This window comes from Podarcis melisellensis (assembly GCF_964234715.1).
Source record: "Podarcis melisellensis genome assembly, chromosome: 13".
Classification (NCBI taxonomy): Eukaryota; Metazoa; Chordata; class Lepidosauria; order Squamata; family Lacertidae; genus Podarcis; species Podarcis melisellensis.
The window spans coordinates 52,521,676-52,542,302 of record NC_138545.1 but is presented as its reverse complement, the minus strand read 5'-3'; the positions used below and the strand labels follow the sequence as shown (position 1 = coordinate 52,542,302).

Below are 20,627 nucleotides of genomic sequence, written 5' to 3'. Positions count from 1 at the left end.
CTACTGCCCGAGCTCCTTTTACCAAGCCCAGTACAGTTGCACGGTCCGCCTCTCCTTCTCTCAAGCTGCCACAATGCGCTCTTTCTTCCCCACCTTTTACAGGAGAGCAATGCCCTTTAGTGCCTAATGGGGTCGGCCAAAGATGCTTCACGGAGCAGAAAGAGCACTTTTCATTCATTGCAAAACAGCTGCATATATGGAACATGGCAGGAGCCTGAAGCATCTCTGGTCTGGGGGATGTGAAGCCGGCAACCCGGCCAAGGAGCAGCACCGATCTGCCCAGCCGCTCTTCCAGGAGCGCGCTGCAGGCACTGGAGAGAAAAGCAAGACGCCCTACGGAGCAATCCCCGGGCAGGGACAGAATTACATCTTCCAGATTCTCCAGCGATGGAGAAAAAAACTATTCAGAAAGTTAAGGAGCACCAATTCAGTTGGAGAACAGTCAACCCTCATGCCTGAGGCACCCATTCGCCAAGGCGGAGCACAAAAGGAGTGGCGGGGGGGACGGGACGGGGGGAGAAGGCATAGACGAGGCTGCCCACTCACAAATCTTGGCCACGCTGGCGACGAAGATCCACAGGACGATGATGTAGGGCGCCTGCACGTGGTGCCACTTGAAGGTGACGATCTGGAAGCCCTCGCTCGTGTGCTCGGGCGGCGCCTCTTCCGTCCCCGCGGCGGCGGGCAGCAGCAGCAGGAAGCCCAGCAGGAGAAGCCCCCAAGGCGGCCGCGGCCTCATCCTGGCCGGAGCCATCAGCGGGGCAGAGACCTTCCGGGCGGCGATGGCAGCAGGAGCGGCGAGCGCACAGCGTCTGCCCCAGCGCGCACGGCCGGCAGGGAGGGAGGGATCGGCCACGCCGCCGCCGCCCCGCCGCCTTTATGCTGTGCCCCCCGCCCCCGAGGGGAGGAGCCTCCTCGCCGAGCCCTCCTGCCCCGAGCGGGGCCCGCCGCCCAGGGCTCTTCCCCGGCCCCGGGGGCCCCCGAGCCATCCACTTGGCCAGGCGGCAGCGCCTCGCCGGGCGCCCAGGAAAGCGGCGCAGCGGCGCGGCGTCCGGAGGATCGCTGCTCGCCCCTTCCTTCCTCTGCGGAGGAAGCCGGGGAGCCTGGCCCCGGCTCCCCCAGCAGGGAAACCGAAGCACCGTCGGAAGCGCGCTCGTCCCGCGCGCCGGTTTCCGCCAGCGCTGCTCGCCGCTCTGCGTCTTCCTCGCGGCCGAGCCCCAGCCCGGTGCCCGCCCTCTGCCCAAGGAGCCGGCGCCTTTGCCCGGCGCCCAGAAAGCCGCGGCGGACGAGGAGCAAGCGGGATTCCGCCGCCGGACTGGGGTCCCGATCCCTGGGAGGCGGTGCGAGCCGGGCGGCCCCCGGGAAAAGCTGCACGCCGAGCCCATTTGCGCGACTCGCCCGCCCGCCCACCTTCCCGGCCAGGCCACTTGGCGTGGGAGTTCAAACATCTCCCCGGAGAGATAAGGGAGCGAGCGTGGAAGAGGATCGCGGCAGGAAGGGGGAGACTTCGCGGTGTAGCAAAAGGGGCTGTGGAACTGGCGATTCTTGCAGCAAGCTTCAAAATAAAGTTTGAATTGCGCACCTAGTTCAGACTTCTGGCGTGGGGACGAATGCAAGGATTTGATTCCCTACCCCGGCTCATGTCAGATGCCTGCAACGTCTTGGAGGAGGAACGGAAGGGCCCCTACCTGCAATGAGCCCACCACACATTAAAAAAAAAACAAAATAGTGCTTTCTTTGGCACGTGTCAGAAAAAGGTGAAGAATTTTCCCAGGCCAGGGAAGTTTGGGTTTCTCAGACTTGCACATCTCTTTATTTAATGCACTCACGGCAACCCTTGTAGCTTGTGCGCTTCTGCCTGAAGGCAGCCTTTCTCCAGGCAAGACTCTGGCTGGTGGGCATTGTGGTCCCAAGCAGCAGGCTGGGGATTCTGCCTCAAGGCATGGCACATTTCCTGGCAGAAGTGAAGCATGCCTTTGCTCCTGCCATCTCAGGGCAACCAAGGAGTTATCTTAATATCATTCAGGAACTAGTATTACATCTCAGGTTTTACTCCTCTCTTTTCAATGTTTTTAAAATCCTGCAAGTTATCTTGGTGCTATGGGAGCTGGCCAGAGAAGGTCACCTCTCCCCACAGCAGGACTAAACGTCAGGAAAGTGGGTCACTGTGGCACAGTGGGAAGCCACAGCTTGGCTTCTCCCTGGGCTTCTCCTGGTGAAGTGGGAAGCAGTGCTGCCGGGTCTCTCATGCTTCCAAGGTAATGATGTTTCAACCCAGCATAAATGGTGGAGAAAATAAAACATCAGACCCTAAGAAGAGCCTCCTGGCTCAGGCTAGGTACCCACCGAGTCCAGCATCTTGTTCTCACAGTGGCCAACCAGATGCCCCAACGGGAAGCCACAAGCAGGACCCAAACGCAAGAGGAACCTTCCCCCCTGCAGTTTCCAGCAACTGGGATTCAGAACCATGTTGCCTCAGAAGCGTTTAGTGACTACACTGCACATCTGACATACCCATATTGCAGAGGCTGTTGGTATGCAGTTCTCCAATGACACGCGAGAGCCAGTGTGGTGTAGTGGTTCAGAGTGGTAGACTCGTAATCTGGGGAACCGGGTTCTCTTCCCCGCTCCTCCACCTGCAGCTGCTGGGTGACCTTGGGCCAGTCACACTTCTCTGAAGTCTCTCAGCCCCACTCACCTCACAGAGTGTTTGTTTTTGGGGAGGAAGAGAAAGGAGAATGTTAGCCGCTCTGAGACTCCTTCGGGTAGTGATAAAGTGGGATATCAAATCCAAACTCTTCTTCTGCATCTTCTATGGCATGGGTAGGCAAACTAAGGCCCAGGGGCCAGATCCGGCCAAATCACCTTCTAAATCCAATAACGACAGTTCAGGAATCAGTGTGTTTTTACATGAGTAGAATGTGTCCTTTTATTTAAAATGCATCTCTGGGTTATTTATGGGGCATAGGAATTCGTTCATCCCCCCCCCAAAAAACTATAGTCCAGCTCCCCACAAGGTCTGAGGGACAGTGGACCAGTCCCCTGCTGAAAAAGTTTGCTGACCCCTGTTCTATGGCATTGCAGGGGGAGCTGGGAACACATCTTTTAGTCCAGGCACTACTTCACTGTGCCAGGGTATAAAGTCAGTGACTTGTTAGAGTTGCAGGTTCCTTTTTGACCAGGAAGGAAGAAAGGGGGTGGGAAGCAAAGCCAACAGTTCCCAATGTGATTATACTGAATCGTCATCCTCCTGATGGTTTGGCATGCCAGAATTAACAATCATGGCACTCCAAAGTACTGGAGCAGAGGTCCCCCAATGATGGTCTGTGAGCTTTGTTCAGGTGGTCCGTTGCATACCTGTCAATTTGTGGTTGAAGACGGGGTGGGTGGGGCTGCCATATCCATCATATTAAATTGTTGTTCACTGCTTTGTGATATTTTAGTTGGTCCTAAGAAAGGTATTACCCTACTGTGGCTTTTGGCTTTTTCCTTGTTTATGAGGCACATTGAGAACCTAATTTTACCGAGGATTATCTGTGTTGCTTCCTGCCTCATGTTTAACCATGAGGTTATTATTTTTTAATGCTATCATAAAACGTACATTATTTTAAAAGGTAAAGGGATCCCTGACAGTTAAGTCCAGTCGCGAACAACTCTGGGGTGTGGCGCTCATCTCGCTTTACAGGCTGAGGGAGTTGGCGTTTGTCCACTCCGCAGACAGTTTTTCCGGGTCATGTGGCCAGCATCACTAAGCCGCTTCTGGCGAACCAGAGCAGCGCAAGGAAACGCCATTTACCTTCCCGCCGGAGCGGTACCTATTGATCTACTTGCACTTTGACGTGCTTTCGAACTGCTAGGTTGGCAGGAGCAGGGACCAAACAACGGGGGCTCACCCCATCGCGGGGATTCAAACTGCTGACCTTTTGATCGGCAAGCCCAAGGCTCAGTGGTTTAGTTAAACACAAATTGGTGTCTGCCATTCTGAGGATATGGATTTCAAAACCACCAGGGTATGGCAAAAACGCCAGGAATAAAATGCTATTGTCACCTGGTAATAAACTACCACAACATTTTATGCTTCAGTTATGAAATAGACACTGTGATTCAGGAAGAGAATAATGCCTCTCAACATTGCCACTAGCTCCAGGAAAATTTATACAACCAGGACCCTCAAATTGTAGCACTTTTCCTGGAATCTACCACTTTGGTTGTAGATTTGATAGATGGGGTGCAAGCTCATTTATTTGCTTGTCTAAAATAATATCTATCCTGATCCCTAAGAGAAATCAGAGTACAGTAATGCATACTAAAAATGAAAAACAATATATAAACATGCAAGGGAAAGCAACAAAACCCACAGTAGCCAAATTATCTACGAGTATTCAAAAGCTTGATTTAAAAGTTACGCCAAGGAACCCTACAGATTTCCCAGAGGGGGAGCTCAGGAGGCAGAGGGACACCCCAGAAAAGGCCCTCTCCTACCTTGTCACCTCATGAACACCTGTGAAGGGTCAGAGAGAAGAGCAACCATGAAAGGGCTCAGTTCTTGGCCAGGATTATATGGGCAATCTGGTCCCAAACTGTTTAGGTCAAACCGAAGTCTATGTTCTTGTAGGGGAAGAAAAAAGGACTCCTACACACATATACATGGTGTTATAGATTTGGGGGACGCCCCTAAATCTTAGAAATTAATAAACTGTAGGATTTTGATTGCGCATTGAAGGGAAGATTGCAGGACAGCAGGAAAATACAGGCTAAACTTGTTTCCAAGCCAGACCCTCACCTGGGATAGTGATATTAACAGGACAAAAGGGGTGGATGGCCCATCTAAGAGGAATGGGGCTTGGGAAAAAGCTACTTTAGAGCAAGGTGTGGGGAACAAGTCCCCCTGAAATGACCATGCTGTAGGATCTGAACTCCCTCCATGCAGACTAAAGGTGTAAATATGTAAATAAAACATACTTCTAAAATCCATGACAGTCTCTGCTGTGTCTTCAGTTCTCCAAAGGAGCATAAAATCTGGGTGAGCATCTGGAGCCCCCTGGCAGAGAGTGGGGGTGGCACCCAACTTTTGTAACAATATAAATGGCATGTGAGGAAGATGGTTGAACCTTCTCTCCTGTCATACTATTTTTGGTTTGTTTTTACATGACAGGTATTTTTATGCAGGAAGAATTCATATGGGCAAACACCTATAGCCTAAAGTCATGTGGCTGCACTTTATCACGGTTCTGCTGACTGTGTACACTGGCTCTAATTATAATGTGTGTTACAGCATTAAAACCCCCAATGACAGTTTTTCTCAGAAATAGGCCCCACTGATTTCAGTGGGTCTTACTTCCATGCAAGTCTGCACAGGACTCCAGTCCTAGCCTTACAGTAGGCAATTACCCTCCTCATAGATTCCTCCCTGGCTACTCATCTTACCTTAATTTAATGAATTGATTTTAAACATTTATATACCGCTTTACATTTAACATTTTCAAAGTGGTGTGGAGAAAAATATATAATGAAAGCAATATATAAGCAGAACAATGAATAACACATAATGCGTGATAACAGATGGTCTTCTAAATTTCATTCTGCACTTCACATTTATTTGATAAAGGAAATGATTTTGCTCATTTTATAACCATGTATCTTGGCTACGTCAGGGAAATTTTTGGAATGTTGTCTGTTGGTGTCCTCAGCATCAAGGCATGCACCCCACTTGGGTCTCTTTCCTGAGATGTAGCTTACAACAATTAAAATCAATGGGAGTTGCTATTGATTAAATGGGGCATTCATACCAGTAAAGACAAGTTAATTCACCACGTGAAACAGCTTTGCCTCAGAAACAAGTCATGGAATTATGTGCATGGTGAAAACCTACGTGCACAGGCGTTTTGGGACCAATAATATTAGTTGGTGCATACAGCTGGCTACTGTGGTTACTGTATTACTATGAATTTTATATTGTTGATTTTTATTGACCACTGCCTATGGGACGCCTTCAAGGAGGAGGCCTCCATGCACAGCAATGATCTAAACAGTGTGTGGAGCACAAAGAGAAGAACTCGGTCTGTTGACATGATTTTGCGGCAAATCTTGGGGCTCATCCACATTTCCGTTTGTCCCCTTATTTCTACGCATGGGTTTGAGAGTGGTTTTTTTTTTGTCCTGGCACTGTCCCCAGGAAAACCTACAGAGCAAACTTCAATCACGTTTCTGCAAATTGACGCTTGTTCCGATTCAGCAGTAATCAGCGAGTTTTCCTAGGGAAAGTGGCGAGACCAAGTTAAACCTCCCAGGCCTATGACTGGAAGTCACATAGCAAGCAGAGGTGTGGATGAGCTCAGAGTTGCCTTAGTGGTTCACACACCTTGTGGTGCTGAGGGGCACTATTCAAGTTTGCCTGCTACTTGTTAGCCTGCCTTCCCTCACCTGCTTTTGTTGTTTCACCCCACAGTCAAAATTTAGACTGCAAAGGTAGACCTAAGGCACACGGATGGTGCTCTATATTAGTGTAATAGATACTGAGAACCAGCTTGGTGTTTTTGGAATTGTAGACCTCGCTCCTGTTATGCTAATTACATTTCTACTATTTTCATATTGTATTGTAATTGTTAATTAAACTTTTGCTTCCAGTATCTTTATTATGTCCCACTTAGGGGATAATTGTCAAAAAGTGGGAGGCAGATTTGGAAATAAACTCATAAATATATAAAGCCCGGTATGTTAACTACCCAGCAGTCATGGCTTTAAACTGCAGAGAAAATCTGCAATTCTAGGGATACCTTCTGTGGAGACAAGCCCTTCTGGTTTCTGAGTGCTAGGATTTGCACCCTGAACCTTGTAGTGAATTAGAAAAAAGTGCAAAACAATCCAATTAAACAATTAACCTTAAATAATCTGATCTTCTAGGCACACACCAGCTTTACAACCAATAAATGCAAAGGATTGCGTAAGAAGGTGCTTCTCTTTTCACACCAAGAGAAGCTTAGGAGTCCAAAAACAATAATCAAATAATTCTATCACAGTAATTTAGCTAAAGTGACAATTTTCTTTACATCGTACATAAATTCAGTTCAATATTCTTGTACCTTGTTAATAGTTTGCATATTATAACCTTTGTTTTTAAATGCAGGTTAGGAGACCCACACACATTCCAGGGATCAATTTCTCCATTTAATCAAGTGAATCAAGGGTCCACCCACATAATAAAGACGTTCACTTGGAAACCTTTGAAAGTTTCCAGGGCTGGGGCCGGCCTGCCTCCAGGGCACACAGGCCAAGAATGCAGACGTGCTTGCTGCCCTATGGAGAGTTCCTGGAGAATCCGAGCAATTCAGATATGCTAAGGCACAAAGCCTCCAGGAACACAACAGGCACAACCTGACCCATGGCAGTCTCCCTATCTTGCCACTGGAGTAGAACAGCAGGTGGGCCAGCTCTTTCTGTCCTATGTTGAGGGTGGGAGGCAAGTGAGGATTGCACCTGGGTGACTCTATCTCTCCTCCTCAAGGGAGACCAAAGATACTGAGCTCGCCTGCCTGGATGCTGCTGGCTGTCACCATCATCACTGACAGATTGGAGCTGGTGCAACAGCCTTGCTTCCACAAGAGGGTGAGAGTGATACCCGCAATCTTTGGGGGCTAGTGCTGGAATCACCTGATTGCAATCACAGTCAGAGTACAATTTGTTACTAGCATCAGTGACTACAGTATCATAGGAACACTGATCCAGAGCATATTTTCTACAGCCTTTATATTTGCTTACATGTAAGATTGGGTATGTATTTTAGTTGTGCATATGGTATTATGCATTTTATTTTATACAGACGCAGATTTCATCGCATGTATATTGTAATTATATTGTAATTTCAGCTTGTTAAGTCTGGCTGATGAATTGATCAAGATTGGCTGATAAAGCATTGAACAAAACAGATTGGGTATCCGGAAACTCTCTTCTGGCGATATTTGGTGACAGATTACGTATATATCAAACTTTTGAATTATTCTACCGCAACTGGTGAAGAAGATTTAGAGACTTTGGTTGCAATTTCTGATCATCTGTATTAGTCTATTAATAGTGTTTAGTGCTAGTGATGTATGGAAGTGAGAGCTGGACCATAAAGAAGGCTGATCGCCGAAGAATTTATGCTTTTGAATTATGGTGCTGGAGGAGACTCTGGAGAGTCCCATGGACTGCAAGAAGATCAAACGTATCCATTCTGAAGGAAATCAGCCCTGAGTGCTCACTGGAAGGACAGATTGTGAAGCTGAGGCTCCAATACTTTGGCCACCTCATGAGAAGAGAAGACTCCCTGGAAAAGACCCTGATGCTGGGAAAGATGGAGGGCACAAGGAGAAGGGGACGACAGAGGATGAGATGGTTGGACAGTGTTCTCAAAGCTACAAACATGAGTCTGAGCAAACTGCGGGAGGCAGTGGAAGACAGAAGTGCCTGGCGTGCTCTGGTCCAGGGGGTCATGAAGAGGAGGACACGACTAAACGACTAAACAACAACAGTGTTTAGTGCCATTGTTATTGGCCATTGTGTTGCGTTATATTGTTCAGAGTGGGAGAACTAGCATCAGTGCTTGCACTTCAACATAGGGGTGGGGCAGGATTTGTCCATTCACCATTTGTAAGGTAACTTATGAATACCATACCCTCCAACACTTCTCCAATGAAAAGAGGGACACCCTAAGGAAAAGTGGGATGCTCTGGGATCAAATCAGAAACCAGGACAGCTTCTTTAAATCAGGACATCCCTGGAAAATAGGGACATTTGAAGGGTCTGGAATACTGTTAAATCATCATCATCTTGGCAAAGAATTTCCAAAGGAAGCTGCCTCTTCCCATGCCTAGGTTTGCCCTCAAATTCATGCCCTGGCAAAGCACACTACAGCGGACCTCTGCACTCTCTTTCTGCTCATAAAAACCAGCTTTAGAGTTATTCACATTTTACAGAACAGAACTTTTGGGCAGTGTGTTTAGCAACATCCTTATACCACATTAGGTTATTTGTCTTATGCAGCCCAATCTTGTCTACCCTGACTGGCAGTGGCCCTCCAATATCTCAGGCAAATGACCTTTCACAGCCCTTCTAAACAGATCCTTTTTTTAAGGTCAAGGGTGGAGCCAGAGACCTTCTGGAGGCAAAGCATGCCCTCCTCTCTTCCTGACCTTGGGTCCCTTCTGCAACAAGCGCTTGCTGACCTCTCTGGCCTTAGCCCCCACCACTTGCTCTTTGTTCACCCTCAGTTGGGATGATCAGGCACAGTAAAATTCTGCCCTCACACACCTGGCCTGGGAACTACGAGTTCCAGGGCAAGCGGAGGCAGGATGTCCACCCACTGGGTCCCTGTGCCAGCTGCACCTCCCTATCTAGAAATCCTATCTTAGTCTGTGTTTATTTTATTCATTGTTTTTTCATGTGAAAACCTTTCAAACGTTTTACTCAACACCCTCTCTGGCAACGCACATTGTGCTTTGCTTCCAGAAAGAATAAACGACATGGGAGATCATAGAAATATAACATTAGAAAATAAAATTCTTTTGAAGAGAACGTAGCATGAGTTTTATCTCAAATAGTAGTGGAAGTAACAATATGCGTGAGCTAATTGTATCCTTGCAAATATAAAACTACAAGATCCCCCAAACTGTGCTGTTGTTCCTCTTAAAAAAAGTCTCGGGTTTCCTGCAGCAGACTTCCCTTACATGGTACAATGGAAAAGTTCCCATGAATAGAACAGAAATTAAGAGAGATTCTCACATTTCAGTTTGGGTATGATCCAGTCAATAGTATGCAAGCTTATGGTTCATCCATTTCAGTGATAAACACACTGACTTCAATGAGAAATTTCATAACGTGGTTAACTCTGTTATTCAAATAAATAAGAATACAGTTGCATGTTTTGCTCAGAAGTAAGTGCTATTGTGTTTAATGGACTTACTCCCTAGTAAGTAAGCATACGAGATGGTTGGACAGTGTTCTCGAAGCTACGAACATGAGTTTGACCAAACTGCAGGAGGCAGTGGAAGACAGGAGTGCCTGGTGTGCTCTGGTCCATGGGGTCACGAATAGTCAGACACGACTAAACAACTAAACAACAACAACAACAAGTAAGCATAGGATTGCATCTCTTTAAAAAAGCTTACCTTCAGTGGAAGTTTGTAGCGGACTAACAGAATAAGGAAATTTATGGATCACTCTGAAATCCATGTGTGCATACCTTCCCATCTGGTGCTAAGGAAGCTGAAGAGCATGACCAACTCAGAAGTAGCGGATCCCACCACTGGCACCAATTATGTAGCAGATCCCATCACTATATACCAACTGCAGTGGATCCAAACTACTTATACATTGTATAATAACCACCACAGGTTATCTTCTGGTTTATCTGTGAGGGAAATCTTAAATACTTGAAGACTAAGGCAGAAGTTGAACAAATAAGATAGATTCATTTCACAGAACAAGGTGGATAAAACAGGATGTGTCAGGAGATAATGTCCTTTCAGGAAACAGTTAACCTATTAATAATTATCCTAAATCTAATGGATGTTACAGGCTACTAATCACGCACAGCTTCTTTTAAATGTCAGTCACTTAAGTTCAGTTATTACACTTCAGGTAGTTATTACAGGTGTCCAGACTAGATGGAAAATGCTCAGAATTACTTCACTTCAGTTCCTTAAGTTAGCTGCATAGATGTTATAGCTTAATACTTTGGTTCTTAAACAAGGTGGTACTGTCTGTCAGTTACCCTATTCTATCAATGACACTCCTGAGGTATTTTGAATAGTATTACAGATGCAGGGGATCACTACACCCCTCTTAACTGGTTTTGGAGTCTTCTCTTTCTAGAAGATGTCTCCTCTCCTGACTGAAATGAGACCAAAGTAGATGGTATCTTCACAGCTTCTACTGCTCCTGGCTGGATGTCAAACTCAATTTTGAACCAACTCTCTCAGACAAACCCTATCTCCCATCTCAGATCAAGTCCTATCTAACCACTCCCTTGGAAATGGCTCCTTTTATTCTCCCTCCCAAATTGCTGGCTCCACCCACCTCTGACTAGCTGTCTTGGTATCCAATCAGAGAGGGGCTCCAGCCCTCTGGTGGAATTCTGAAGGACTGCATCACCAGCCTCTGCTGTCCATCACAGCTGCCTTGCTTCCTGAGCAAGCCCTCTCCAAGTGGTACAGGCCAAATTAAGCAGTGCTTCTGAGAAGGCTGTGAACTGAGGAGGTATCAGGAGTAGGTGTCAGGAGGCAATGCTGAGGCCTCAGCACTGGGCCCACTGCCAATCCCCAATTTCCCTACCCCTCTTTGCTCTTCCTGCCTGTTCACTTGTCCTCACTTAGCAAGGGAACAGTGAGAGGAGCAAGGAGGAGGAGTTTCCATCCACTTTGCCCTCTCCCACGGTGTGGACAGGGCCCAAGGGGAGAGGACAAATGAAAAGACAGCAGGGACTGCAATGAGGAGGAGATACATCAACACACAAGGAAGGGGTCCATAAGGCACCTTGCACCAAGGTCTTCCAAAACCTGGGATCTGGCCCTGCCAGCAGCACTTCAGTCAGCTCAAAGATGGACGACAGAAATGGCACACAGATATTTTTGTCCTCGGGTAAATACAGAGCATTTTCAGAACCAGACATTAACACAAATAAAGCAGTTAGGCTGCTGTTGAAGCACACTGACCCTGCTTTGGTCGGACATACAGTTTTCCTTGCAAGATCAAGTTCAGGAGAAACCTGCTAGTTTCCATTGCAGAATCCGTGTGCGCATATCAACTGATTGACTGACCCTGGTTACATCACAAAGTTCCCAAGGCAGTTTTTCTAGTTTGAAAACTTATAGTTTAATAGATTTGATTAACTTCCAAGGCCCTGATCTTTTTTTTAAGATGAACTGCCTGCCTGAAGCAAAGATGAAAAGGAAAGTGGATTTGGAAGTAGACATTTCATGAGCCAAGCAGGGTGGTAATTCAAACTCAACCTGAAACTGAAAAAAATAAAACTGGCTCCAAGTTAAATGTATGTATGCATGCTTGGCCTGTATATTAAGTACAGTTTTTTAAAACATACAAACTACTTTTTAGTAAAAAATGAATAAAAATAGTGCACAGTCATAAATCTCAAATACGGGACATCTAAGCAAATTTTGTTTTTAATTTCAGGAACGATAATTGCTTTCAGATGCCAAAAATAGGCCAACATTTTCTTAGTTATATGGGCGCTTAAAAAATAATAATTGGAAGTCATGTGTATATTATCTTTTATCAAAGACAAAGTTGCTTGCTTTCACTTTGCAAGGTGGTGTTAACATTTTAAGCAAACTGGTCTTGGCAAGCTAACAATGACAACAATAAACCCATTTCTTCTAAAATCATTTCCTTAAACTTCCAGCTTCCTAAATATCAAACAGAGGACAATCCCTGCTATGGCTTTCTCATCTGGGGGTCTTTGTAATGATTGGAAGTTTAGGAAGCAAAATGTTGAGATTGACTCTCCAGAGACAGGAGAAGGGAAAGGCAGGGGAATTGTTTACTAGGCAGGGAGATTTATGTGAGTGCAGGAAACTTAACTCCTCAATGCTTTATGGTGCCTGGTGGATGATTCTGACTAGGCTCAGGCCACTTACTTAAGGGGAGAACCACCAGTAACTTAACTAAAGGTTCTCACTGTCAGAGGACTCACCCCAACTGCTATCTTTAAGACTCAGAGGTGGAGTCACCTGCAAATACCTGCATCTCTCTAGGTCAAAGGTGGCAAAATCAGGCCAGGGTCCAGCCAGTTCCCTCATGGAGATGAGGTCAAGAACACGACATCTCTTGTTAGTGTGTATCAGGCTTCAGTTGGCTTTAGTCTCCCTGCTGAGACAACTTTCTCCTATACCTAAGAAGAGCTTTATCCAGAGGTGTTCCCTTGGAGGTGAAGGATGCTTTGGACCTGACATTGCCTCCCTTTCCTAGGCTTTCTGTGCTTTGAACTACATTGGCCTGTGGTGACTTGACTTTGCCTACATTGACCAGGCTTAGTCTGTCACAAGTTGACTTTGCTTACGTTGACCAGACATTGCCTGTTTGGACTTGACTTCACAATACTCTACCAGCTTCCTCTGTGGATCTTAAGAACCCATGGAATAAGATAGCTTTACTTCATGTTTTGTGATCACTTGTCCCATGGACCCTATTTCATCTTGGTGAGAAATGAACTTCTCTTTGAAGCATTTACCATTGGTACAAATGCCACCATTATTTCTTTAGTTATTTCCTTCACTCCTTTCATCTTCATTTTCACCTTGAGTGAATGGGGATTTTGTGGCGTGTTTGCATGCTGTGTGGCTGGGCATCCAATCTTAAAACCATGTCCACAGGATCTCACAGCAGGGTCCCCAAACACTTATTTTGTTTCTCCAACTATTTTCAGCAAGCCATTCACCATGAACCTCAGACTTCACTCCTGGTCCATCATTGCCAGTGCATGTGAAATTAAGATTTTTTTTTGCCCATTAAAAAAACCAGTCTGCAGCAAAAAGCCCACATCCTTCATGCATGCACAAGGTGTAGAAAAGTTATTGACCTTGGAAGGGTTTGCCCAGGTAGAAGAGTGGAGTGCAGGAAGGGTTAAAAAATAGGGCATTTTGCTATCAGGTGTCATACCCAGGTGCACAGGTGTGAGGCATCGCTGCAAGTCAGTGCAAGCTCAGTGAAGTTAAAGGCAAGAAGTTAAAAACCACCACTCTCTCATAATAAGAATTCCCACCTGACGGGACTCATGCACTGCTATTCATTCTTAATTGATTTTAGGTGAGGAAATGGATGTAATATTGAGGGTAACTAATGGAAGGAACATGGATTTTGGAGCAAGATCTGGAACACCGGAGTGCAACATTTAATTGTTTTATTGGGTAAATTAATGGAATATTTTATTTGGGTGATATGGGTGGGAGGCACATTAATTTATTTGGGGTAAAGGGTAAATTAATGGAATATTTTATTTGGGTGATATGGGTGGGAGGCACATTAATTTATTTGGGTGATATGGGTGGGAGGCACATTAATTTATTTGGGGTAAACTTTATGAAGAATTAACTGGATTCATTATGTGAACTTTTACATTCTAGTAATTTATAAATGGTCATATAAATATGTCTGCAAATTTGCGTGCCGTTTCATTCTCTTTTTTCCAGTGGTGCAGATCCTCTCCTTATGACAATGCATAAATGGCTACTCTACAAATAAGGAAGGCCCTAACAAATTATTCAACCGTTTTTCCAGGCTTCTGAGCTCTTCAGCTGAAGCAGATCATCTCAAACTACATTCCTCTTGGTGATTTCTGAACTTCTGAATTTGCAGCTGAATTTAAAATAACAGGAAAGCAGAACTAGCAAAAGAAGAGGCAGAAAGAGAGGTAACAATGCAGGTTAAAGTAACAGAAAGGTCATTTTTATTTTGTAACTTTTCGGTAGTTCAGAGTCAGGAACAGGGCTTCGTTTCTCTCCACCTGATTAGTGCACTTTGGGTAAGTTTACATGTGCACTTGCATTATCATAGAATCATATGACTGTAGAGTTGAAAGCAGGGGCGCCGACTTATAAAAAATATTGGGGGGGCCCATACCGACTTATAAAAAATATTGGGGGGGCCCAAGACCTCCAAACCGCTGCTGCTGGGGGAACGAAAGGGGCGAGCCCCGGGCTGCCCCGACCTTAAGTGAACCTGTGAGGGCCCGCCCTTTGCGACAGCCGATTGGCTGCCGCCGTGGGCGGTGAATATTAATGATGTATCATTTTTGTGCTTCATGCTGTGGCCACAGACATGTGATCTGATGGTGAATTTGGGGTGACCCAATGCAAAAATCCTGAGAATCCCTGTGGATCCATGCTTTGTAACCACGTTTTTGCACCATTGCAGCCCCAGGCAACAGTGGGTGTGTGATTTTTGGGGGGCAGGCTGTAGCCATGGACATGCTATGTGATCTGATGGTGAATTTGGGGTGACCCAATGCAAAGATCCTGAGGATCCATGTGGATCCATGTTTTGTAACCACGTTTTTGCACCATTGCAGCCCCAGGCAACAGTGGGTGTGTGATTTTTGGGGGGCAGGCTGTAGCCATGGACATGCTATGTGATCTGATGGTGAATTTGGGGTGACCCAATGCAAAGATCCTGAGGATCCATGTGGATCCATGCTTTTAAACCACATTTTAAGTGGGGAGGGAAGGAAAAACACAGAAGGGACAAGGAGCACGAGAGGGGTGTGCAGAGAAGCAGCTGGCTAAGAATGCAGGGGAGGGGTATAACGGGAGGGAGGAAAGGAAGGCAAAAGTTTTCCCTCACCTACCCACCCAAGCCAGCCAGCTCTCTCTCTCTCTCTCTCTCTCTCTCTCTCTCTCTCTCTCTCTCTCTCTCTCTCTCTCCCTCCTGCCTGCCTGCTTGCCTGGAGGGGAGGGGCTTTCCCTGCTCTTTGTTCCGTTTGAGCAAACACAGCAAGGAAACAGAAGAGGGTTGGCAGTAAGACCCTGAGGCAGAATGCAGGAAAGCAGCCGCTTCCTCTTTTTGAGGGAAAAATACGGTAATAATTTTCTTAAATTATTGGGGGGGCGGAGCCCCCCAAACGAATTTTTGAGGGGGCTCGGGCCCCCTCAGGCCCCATGGAGTCGGCGCCTATGGTTGAAAGGGACCACAAGGGTCATCTAGTCCAACCCCCAGCAATGCAGGAATCTTTTGCTCAACAATTGTCAATCATAAATAAAAGATACTTTAAAATGGAGAAATGGGGGAGAGTCAGTGGCGTAGCGTGGGGGCGCAGGGGGGCCGGCCGCACCGGCCACAACATCTGGGGGTTAGGGTTAGGGGGCGCAAATCCACGGGTTAGGGGGCGCAAATTACTTGCCTTGCCCCGGGTGCTGACAACCCACGCTACGCCACTGGGGAGAGTTGAGGGAAATATTCCCTTTCCATAACTCTTTACCAACCCACCCCCACCATATATGACATACTGAAGTGACAAAGTTCATGAAATAGCCCAGGTCAAAGTTTCAAGGTCCACTTCAATTGCTGAAGGCAATCTAATCTAATTTTGATTAGCCAAGCAGAGTAATCTTCCAGACATCCAATATTTGTAGCAGGATGTATTGTGTTTCACTTCCTCTTCACTGTACACAAATAAGCCTCTCCATATTCCCTCATATAACCTTTCTATAGGTGCTAAACAATTAGGATGATCATTCCACTTAGGAGCTGCAGCTAGTGCAGAATTCAGCTGCCCGGCTATAAACAAGATAAGAGACAGGAGAGCCATTGCCCAAAGCGCAGGTCTGTTGTTGAACTGTGTGACTGAGAGGGGCAAACCCCTGTACTGATGATACATGGTCCTCTCACACTCAGGACTAGCAATTCTAACCCAGAGCATTGGCATTATATGTGTTCCAAAATTAATACAATTTCCAAAAGAAAAAGAAAATTCAGCAGATGTTCTAAAAGTAATATGAAAAAGACTGTGGCATACCATGCCAGAAATTCCTGGTGGAGCACGCACAGAGGGCTGCCACATACAATTGGAGCCCTATCATTCATTCCCCTGAGCCAGCCAATCAGAGCTGGAGAGAAATTCCTTTCTGCAGGAATGAGCTGGAGGTGCAGGCAAGTCTCGTGCATCAATAGTTCACTCAGATAACATTGTTTTGGCATTTTATTACCCTTCTATCCTGGAGGAGGCAAACCCCTCTTAATATGTCGTTTTCTCTGGTGCCCCAGTGAAAGTGAGAAAACAGCCTTAAGGAACCCAGTCAGTCAACATCAACAGCCCATTACTGAATTGTTAGAAATGTTTACAGAATTTGCCAGGAGGAGGAGGTTTCAAGATTTTATCCCTTTCATACTTAGAACTCTTCTATATTCAGACCAAAGACCTGAGGACGTTAACTGGAGATTATTTGTAATTTTTTATATGGGATGGAAGATTGTTAACTTTTTTTCAATTTTCATTCTCCTTCCTAAATACATTTTTCACCTGTGCTTTGGCTAACATTTGTAAAGAGCAACTCACCTATTATTGTTGGTAGCGAAATTACATCACTGATTTTAATCATGAAAGATACAGGTTCTTCTTCGCCCTCTCAGTCCTACCAGTTGCACTTCCCAGCTGGAGTTCATCTTTCCATGAGATGAATAAACCAAGTTGCCTTATGCAGAGCCACACCAATGATCCATTTAGCCTCCTACTGTCAGCTGACTTTCCAAATCCTATCATATCTGGAAGAGAGATGTGAAAGGTTTTCATATGGAAAATCCTCTCCTGTAGCCTTTCCTATTCCTTCTGTGCAAACTACGCATCATCACCATGTCATCAACTGCAGATATTTATTGCCACCAAGAGACCACCCAAGAACTTCTCGTACCAGGAGTTGAATTCAGCATTAAACTAGGGATGTAGAAAAATAAAAGCAGCCCTACAGTGTGTGAAGCCTTGCACCATTTTCTTATGCTGGGAATGTGGGCTTGGGGCAGCACATCTTTGTTTGAGATTCTGTCCTGCCATGTGATGCCCAAAATCTTCCTGGTGTAGTGCATACGAAAGGCATTGAGGTGTTGCTCCTGATGGCTGTAAGATGCGCACAACTTATTTACATAAAGCAGCGCGCTCAGCACACAAGCCTAGTAGACCTTCATCTTGGTATTGGTTGTTAGCATCACATTCTCTCATACGCCTTTGTAGAGGCGAGCCATTGCTGTAGCTGCTTTGCCAATACACTTGTCCAGCTCAGCATCAATGGAGAGATTGCTGGTTATGGTGGAACCCAGGCAGACAAAATTGTCTACCACCACATGTGTGTGATCACCAATGCTGATGCATGGAATGCTGGTGATGTCCTGACTTAGGATGTTGGTCTTCTTCAGGAGGATGGTAAGGCAAAACTCCACACAGGCTTGAGCAAAATGGTTGATGAGTTTCTGTAGAGCTTCCTCAGAGTGAGCTGTCAAGGCTGCGTCACCTGCAAACAACATCTCTTGGAAGAGAACCCCGCACACTTTTGTCTTGGCATCGAGACGTACCAGGTTGAACAGACCCCTGTTGCTCCTTCTTCAGCCAAGCTGAAGGCATAGGAGGGCAACAGGGAGAAGAATATGCCCAAGAGAGCTGGGGTGAGGACACAGCTGTGTTTCACACTGCTCTTTAGAGGGAAGGCATCCGAGGATGAACCGTCATACTGGACAGTGCTGTGCATGTTCTCATGGAAGGATTAAATAAATAAATAAGATTTATTATTTATACCCCGCCCATCTGGCTGGGCCTCCCCAGCCACTCTGGGCAGCTTCCAACAAAATATTAAAATACAGTAGTCCGTCAAACATTAAAAGCTTCCCTAAACAGGGCTGCCTTCAGATGCCTTCAGAAATGATAATCTTGTGGAGTTTAGGAGGACATCCTATCTTGTTGAGCAGTGTGAAGAGTCTTTTTTGGCTGATGAGGTCAAAGGCCTTTATCAGGTGCATGGAGATAATGTACAAGGTGTGTCTCTGCTCTTGGCATTGCTCTTGCGGCTGGTGCAGCGAGAAAATCATGTTGACTGTTGACCTCTGAGCTCTAAAGCCACATTGTGACTCGGGATAGACCTTGTTAGCAAGTGACTGTAACATGTTGAGAACTACACAGGCAAAGGCTTTCCCCACAGAACTCAGCAGGGAGATTCGGATTGAATGTTCTGTCATTGCTTTAGACAGTAGACATTGGCACATCATCTGGCAATCCACTGGGCATCACTCTTTGCCCTTCTCAGTTCAGCAAGCATCTTCTTGCAGGGCACACACTTGGCACCAGCTTGACTGCAAGAGTTGTCAGAAGGAGGCAAACAAGGCACCATCCAACTGCCTTAGGGATTCCACTCCAATTTGTGTAGGGTCTACTCCTTGGCCTTTTCCTCTCCCAAAGATGTCCCACAAGGAAGCAGGTAGAGATTAATCCTCAGGGTTTACTCCTGAAGTCTTCTCCAAAACTGTGTATAGCCATAAGGCAGTGGAGGTTTCAGATCAGAGATTTCCATCTCCCAGATGGGCTACCTTCCCAGGTGGATGGGCCCCACCTGCCCCTCACTTCCCTCTACAGCACAAGCAAAAACCTCCTTCTTGACTTTTGGACCCACTCTTGGTCTCATCCACTCAATCTGCTGGAGGCTGTCTTCGCATGCAGGGAAGTCCCTAACTCGCTGAGGGTTCGAGACCCATCAGCTACCCTCATCTGGTTTAGCCAGCCAATCAAAGCAGTTTGTCAGGATGTGGCCACTGTCACACACTAACAGCTTCAGTTGTGCAGCAGTGTCTTGGTGGAAGTAGGGCCGGCCACCGTAAGGGCTGGGACACCCAGCAAAATATATTTTGATTCCTTTATGTGTAGTTTGACTCCACTGATTTATCAACCTCCAGGGTGAGCTTAAGAAGAAAGTGAAGCTCTGCCTGTGCTGTTAGCATATCTGACTGCTGCAAGCCTCCAAAATTGGTCAATTGCAGAATATAATTGTAAACAGACTATTATCAAATTGATTCTAAGGCATTTAAATCCTTTTTTGGACCTCAGGTGTTGATGGTTCACAGTTCACACTTCACAGCTGTGAGGTGAAATCAGTTTTGACTTATTCTGTGTTGATATGATGACATTCAAAATTTCAAATATTTAATTTACAGGTTTTAGCCAAAAAGTCTGAACAGTGCAATAGTTTGAAAAAGTTTGAACAGCAACTTCCAAATCAAAACAAAACTATCATTCTGAGGCAGCACCAACATGCGATAACTCTGGTAATTATGGACAACCTTGGTCGGGCTGATCAAAACCTATGTTAATCTTTGACTTGAGTTAAGCACCTTGTTATTTTAACCTCTCTTTATTACTGGTTACTAATTCCAAACAGGATGTTTGCAGGGATATTTTAACCTTGGAATTATTGGTTTAAACCAGTTCACTTATAACCGTGGTTGGTAGGCTTGTTTTCATATATTTGTGTCTTTCTTGATTTAACTGAAGTCATTTTGAAGAGCAATTTACTTTCTTTACCATAATTCTCCAACATTGCAATTTTATTTTTTACGAATCCTTTCTCCATCTGATTTGTGACTGGAAGCAGGAAGTGACATCCTGGAGGGGGAGGCAGAATTTAAATCAAGAGGGGCCCACAGGACATCCACCTAAGACTGCCATGCAAGCTGGTTGAGATAAAATAGGATAACCCCATATTTTGTGTCTGGTGCTTGTCAGAAGAACACAAATATGATAAATAATGATAAGCAGTTGAGCTGGTATGAATAAAATTACCAGGTGTACATAATGTCAGGAACTGCTGGATCTGTGCACATCTGGCTTGCGTGGTGAACCACCCCTGGCAGCTTCTCATGGTACTTCTCAGTGAAATACCTTCAGGTCCTGGTCGGACTCCCCTCACCCAGGTTGCCCATTGGATACTGATGGACTGGATGGAGTATATTATTGTACCAGTGGATTCTTAAGTGAGCAACATCGTCCTCTTGACCACAGTTTAGTGGTACAACATCTGCTCTGTATGCAAATTCAATCCCTGGCATGTCAAATTAGAGCTGGGGATGTCTCCTTGTCTGAAACCCTAGACAACCCTACTGCCAGT

General features: G+C 45.9%; 1 protein-coding gene across 3 annotated transcripts in view; it reads right to left on the bottom strand.

Annotated features, from left to right (window-relative positions):
- SLC9A3 (solute carrier family 9 member A3) overlaps nucleotides 1-20,627 on the bottom strand; it is a gene marked incomplete at its 3' end in the record, with an annotated part of 99,691 nt that overhangs the window by 58,719 nt on the left and 20,345 nt on the right. Inside the window, exon 1 of one of the 3 annotated variants that reach the window (XM_081883952.1) lies at nucleotides 547-804. The exons of 1 other annotated variant lie outside the window; for it this stretch is intronic. In XM_081883952.1, the coding sequence (XP_081740078.1) occupies nucleotides 547-754 (208 nt within the window). In that variant the 5' untranslated portion in view covers nucleotides 755-804. Of the gene's footprint in view, nucleotides 1-546; nucleotides 805-20,627 lie in introns of those variants that run through there. One more of the 3 variants, XM_081883953.1, reaches the window with a different exon arrangement.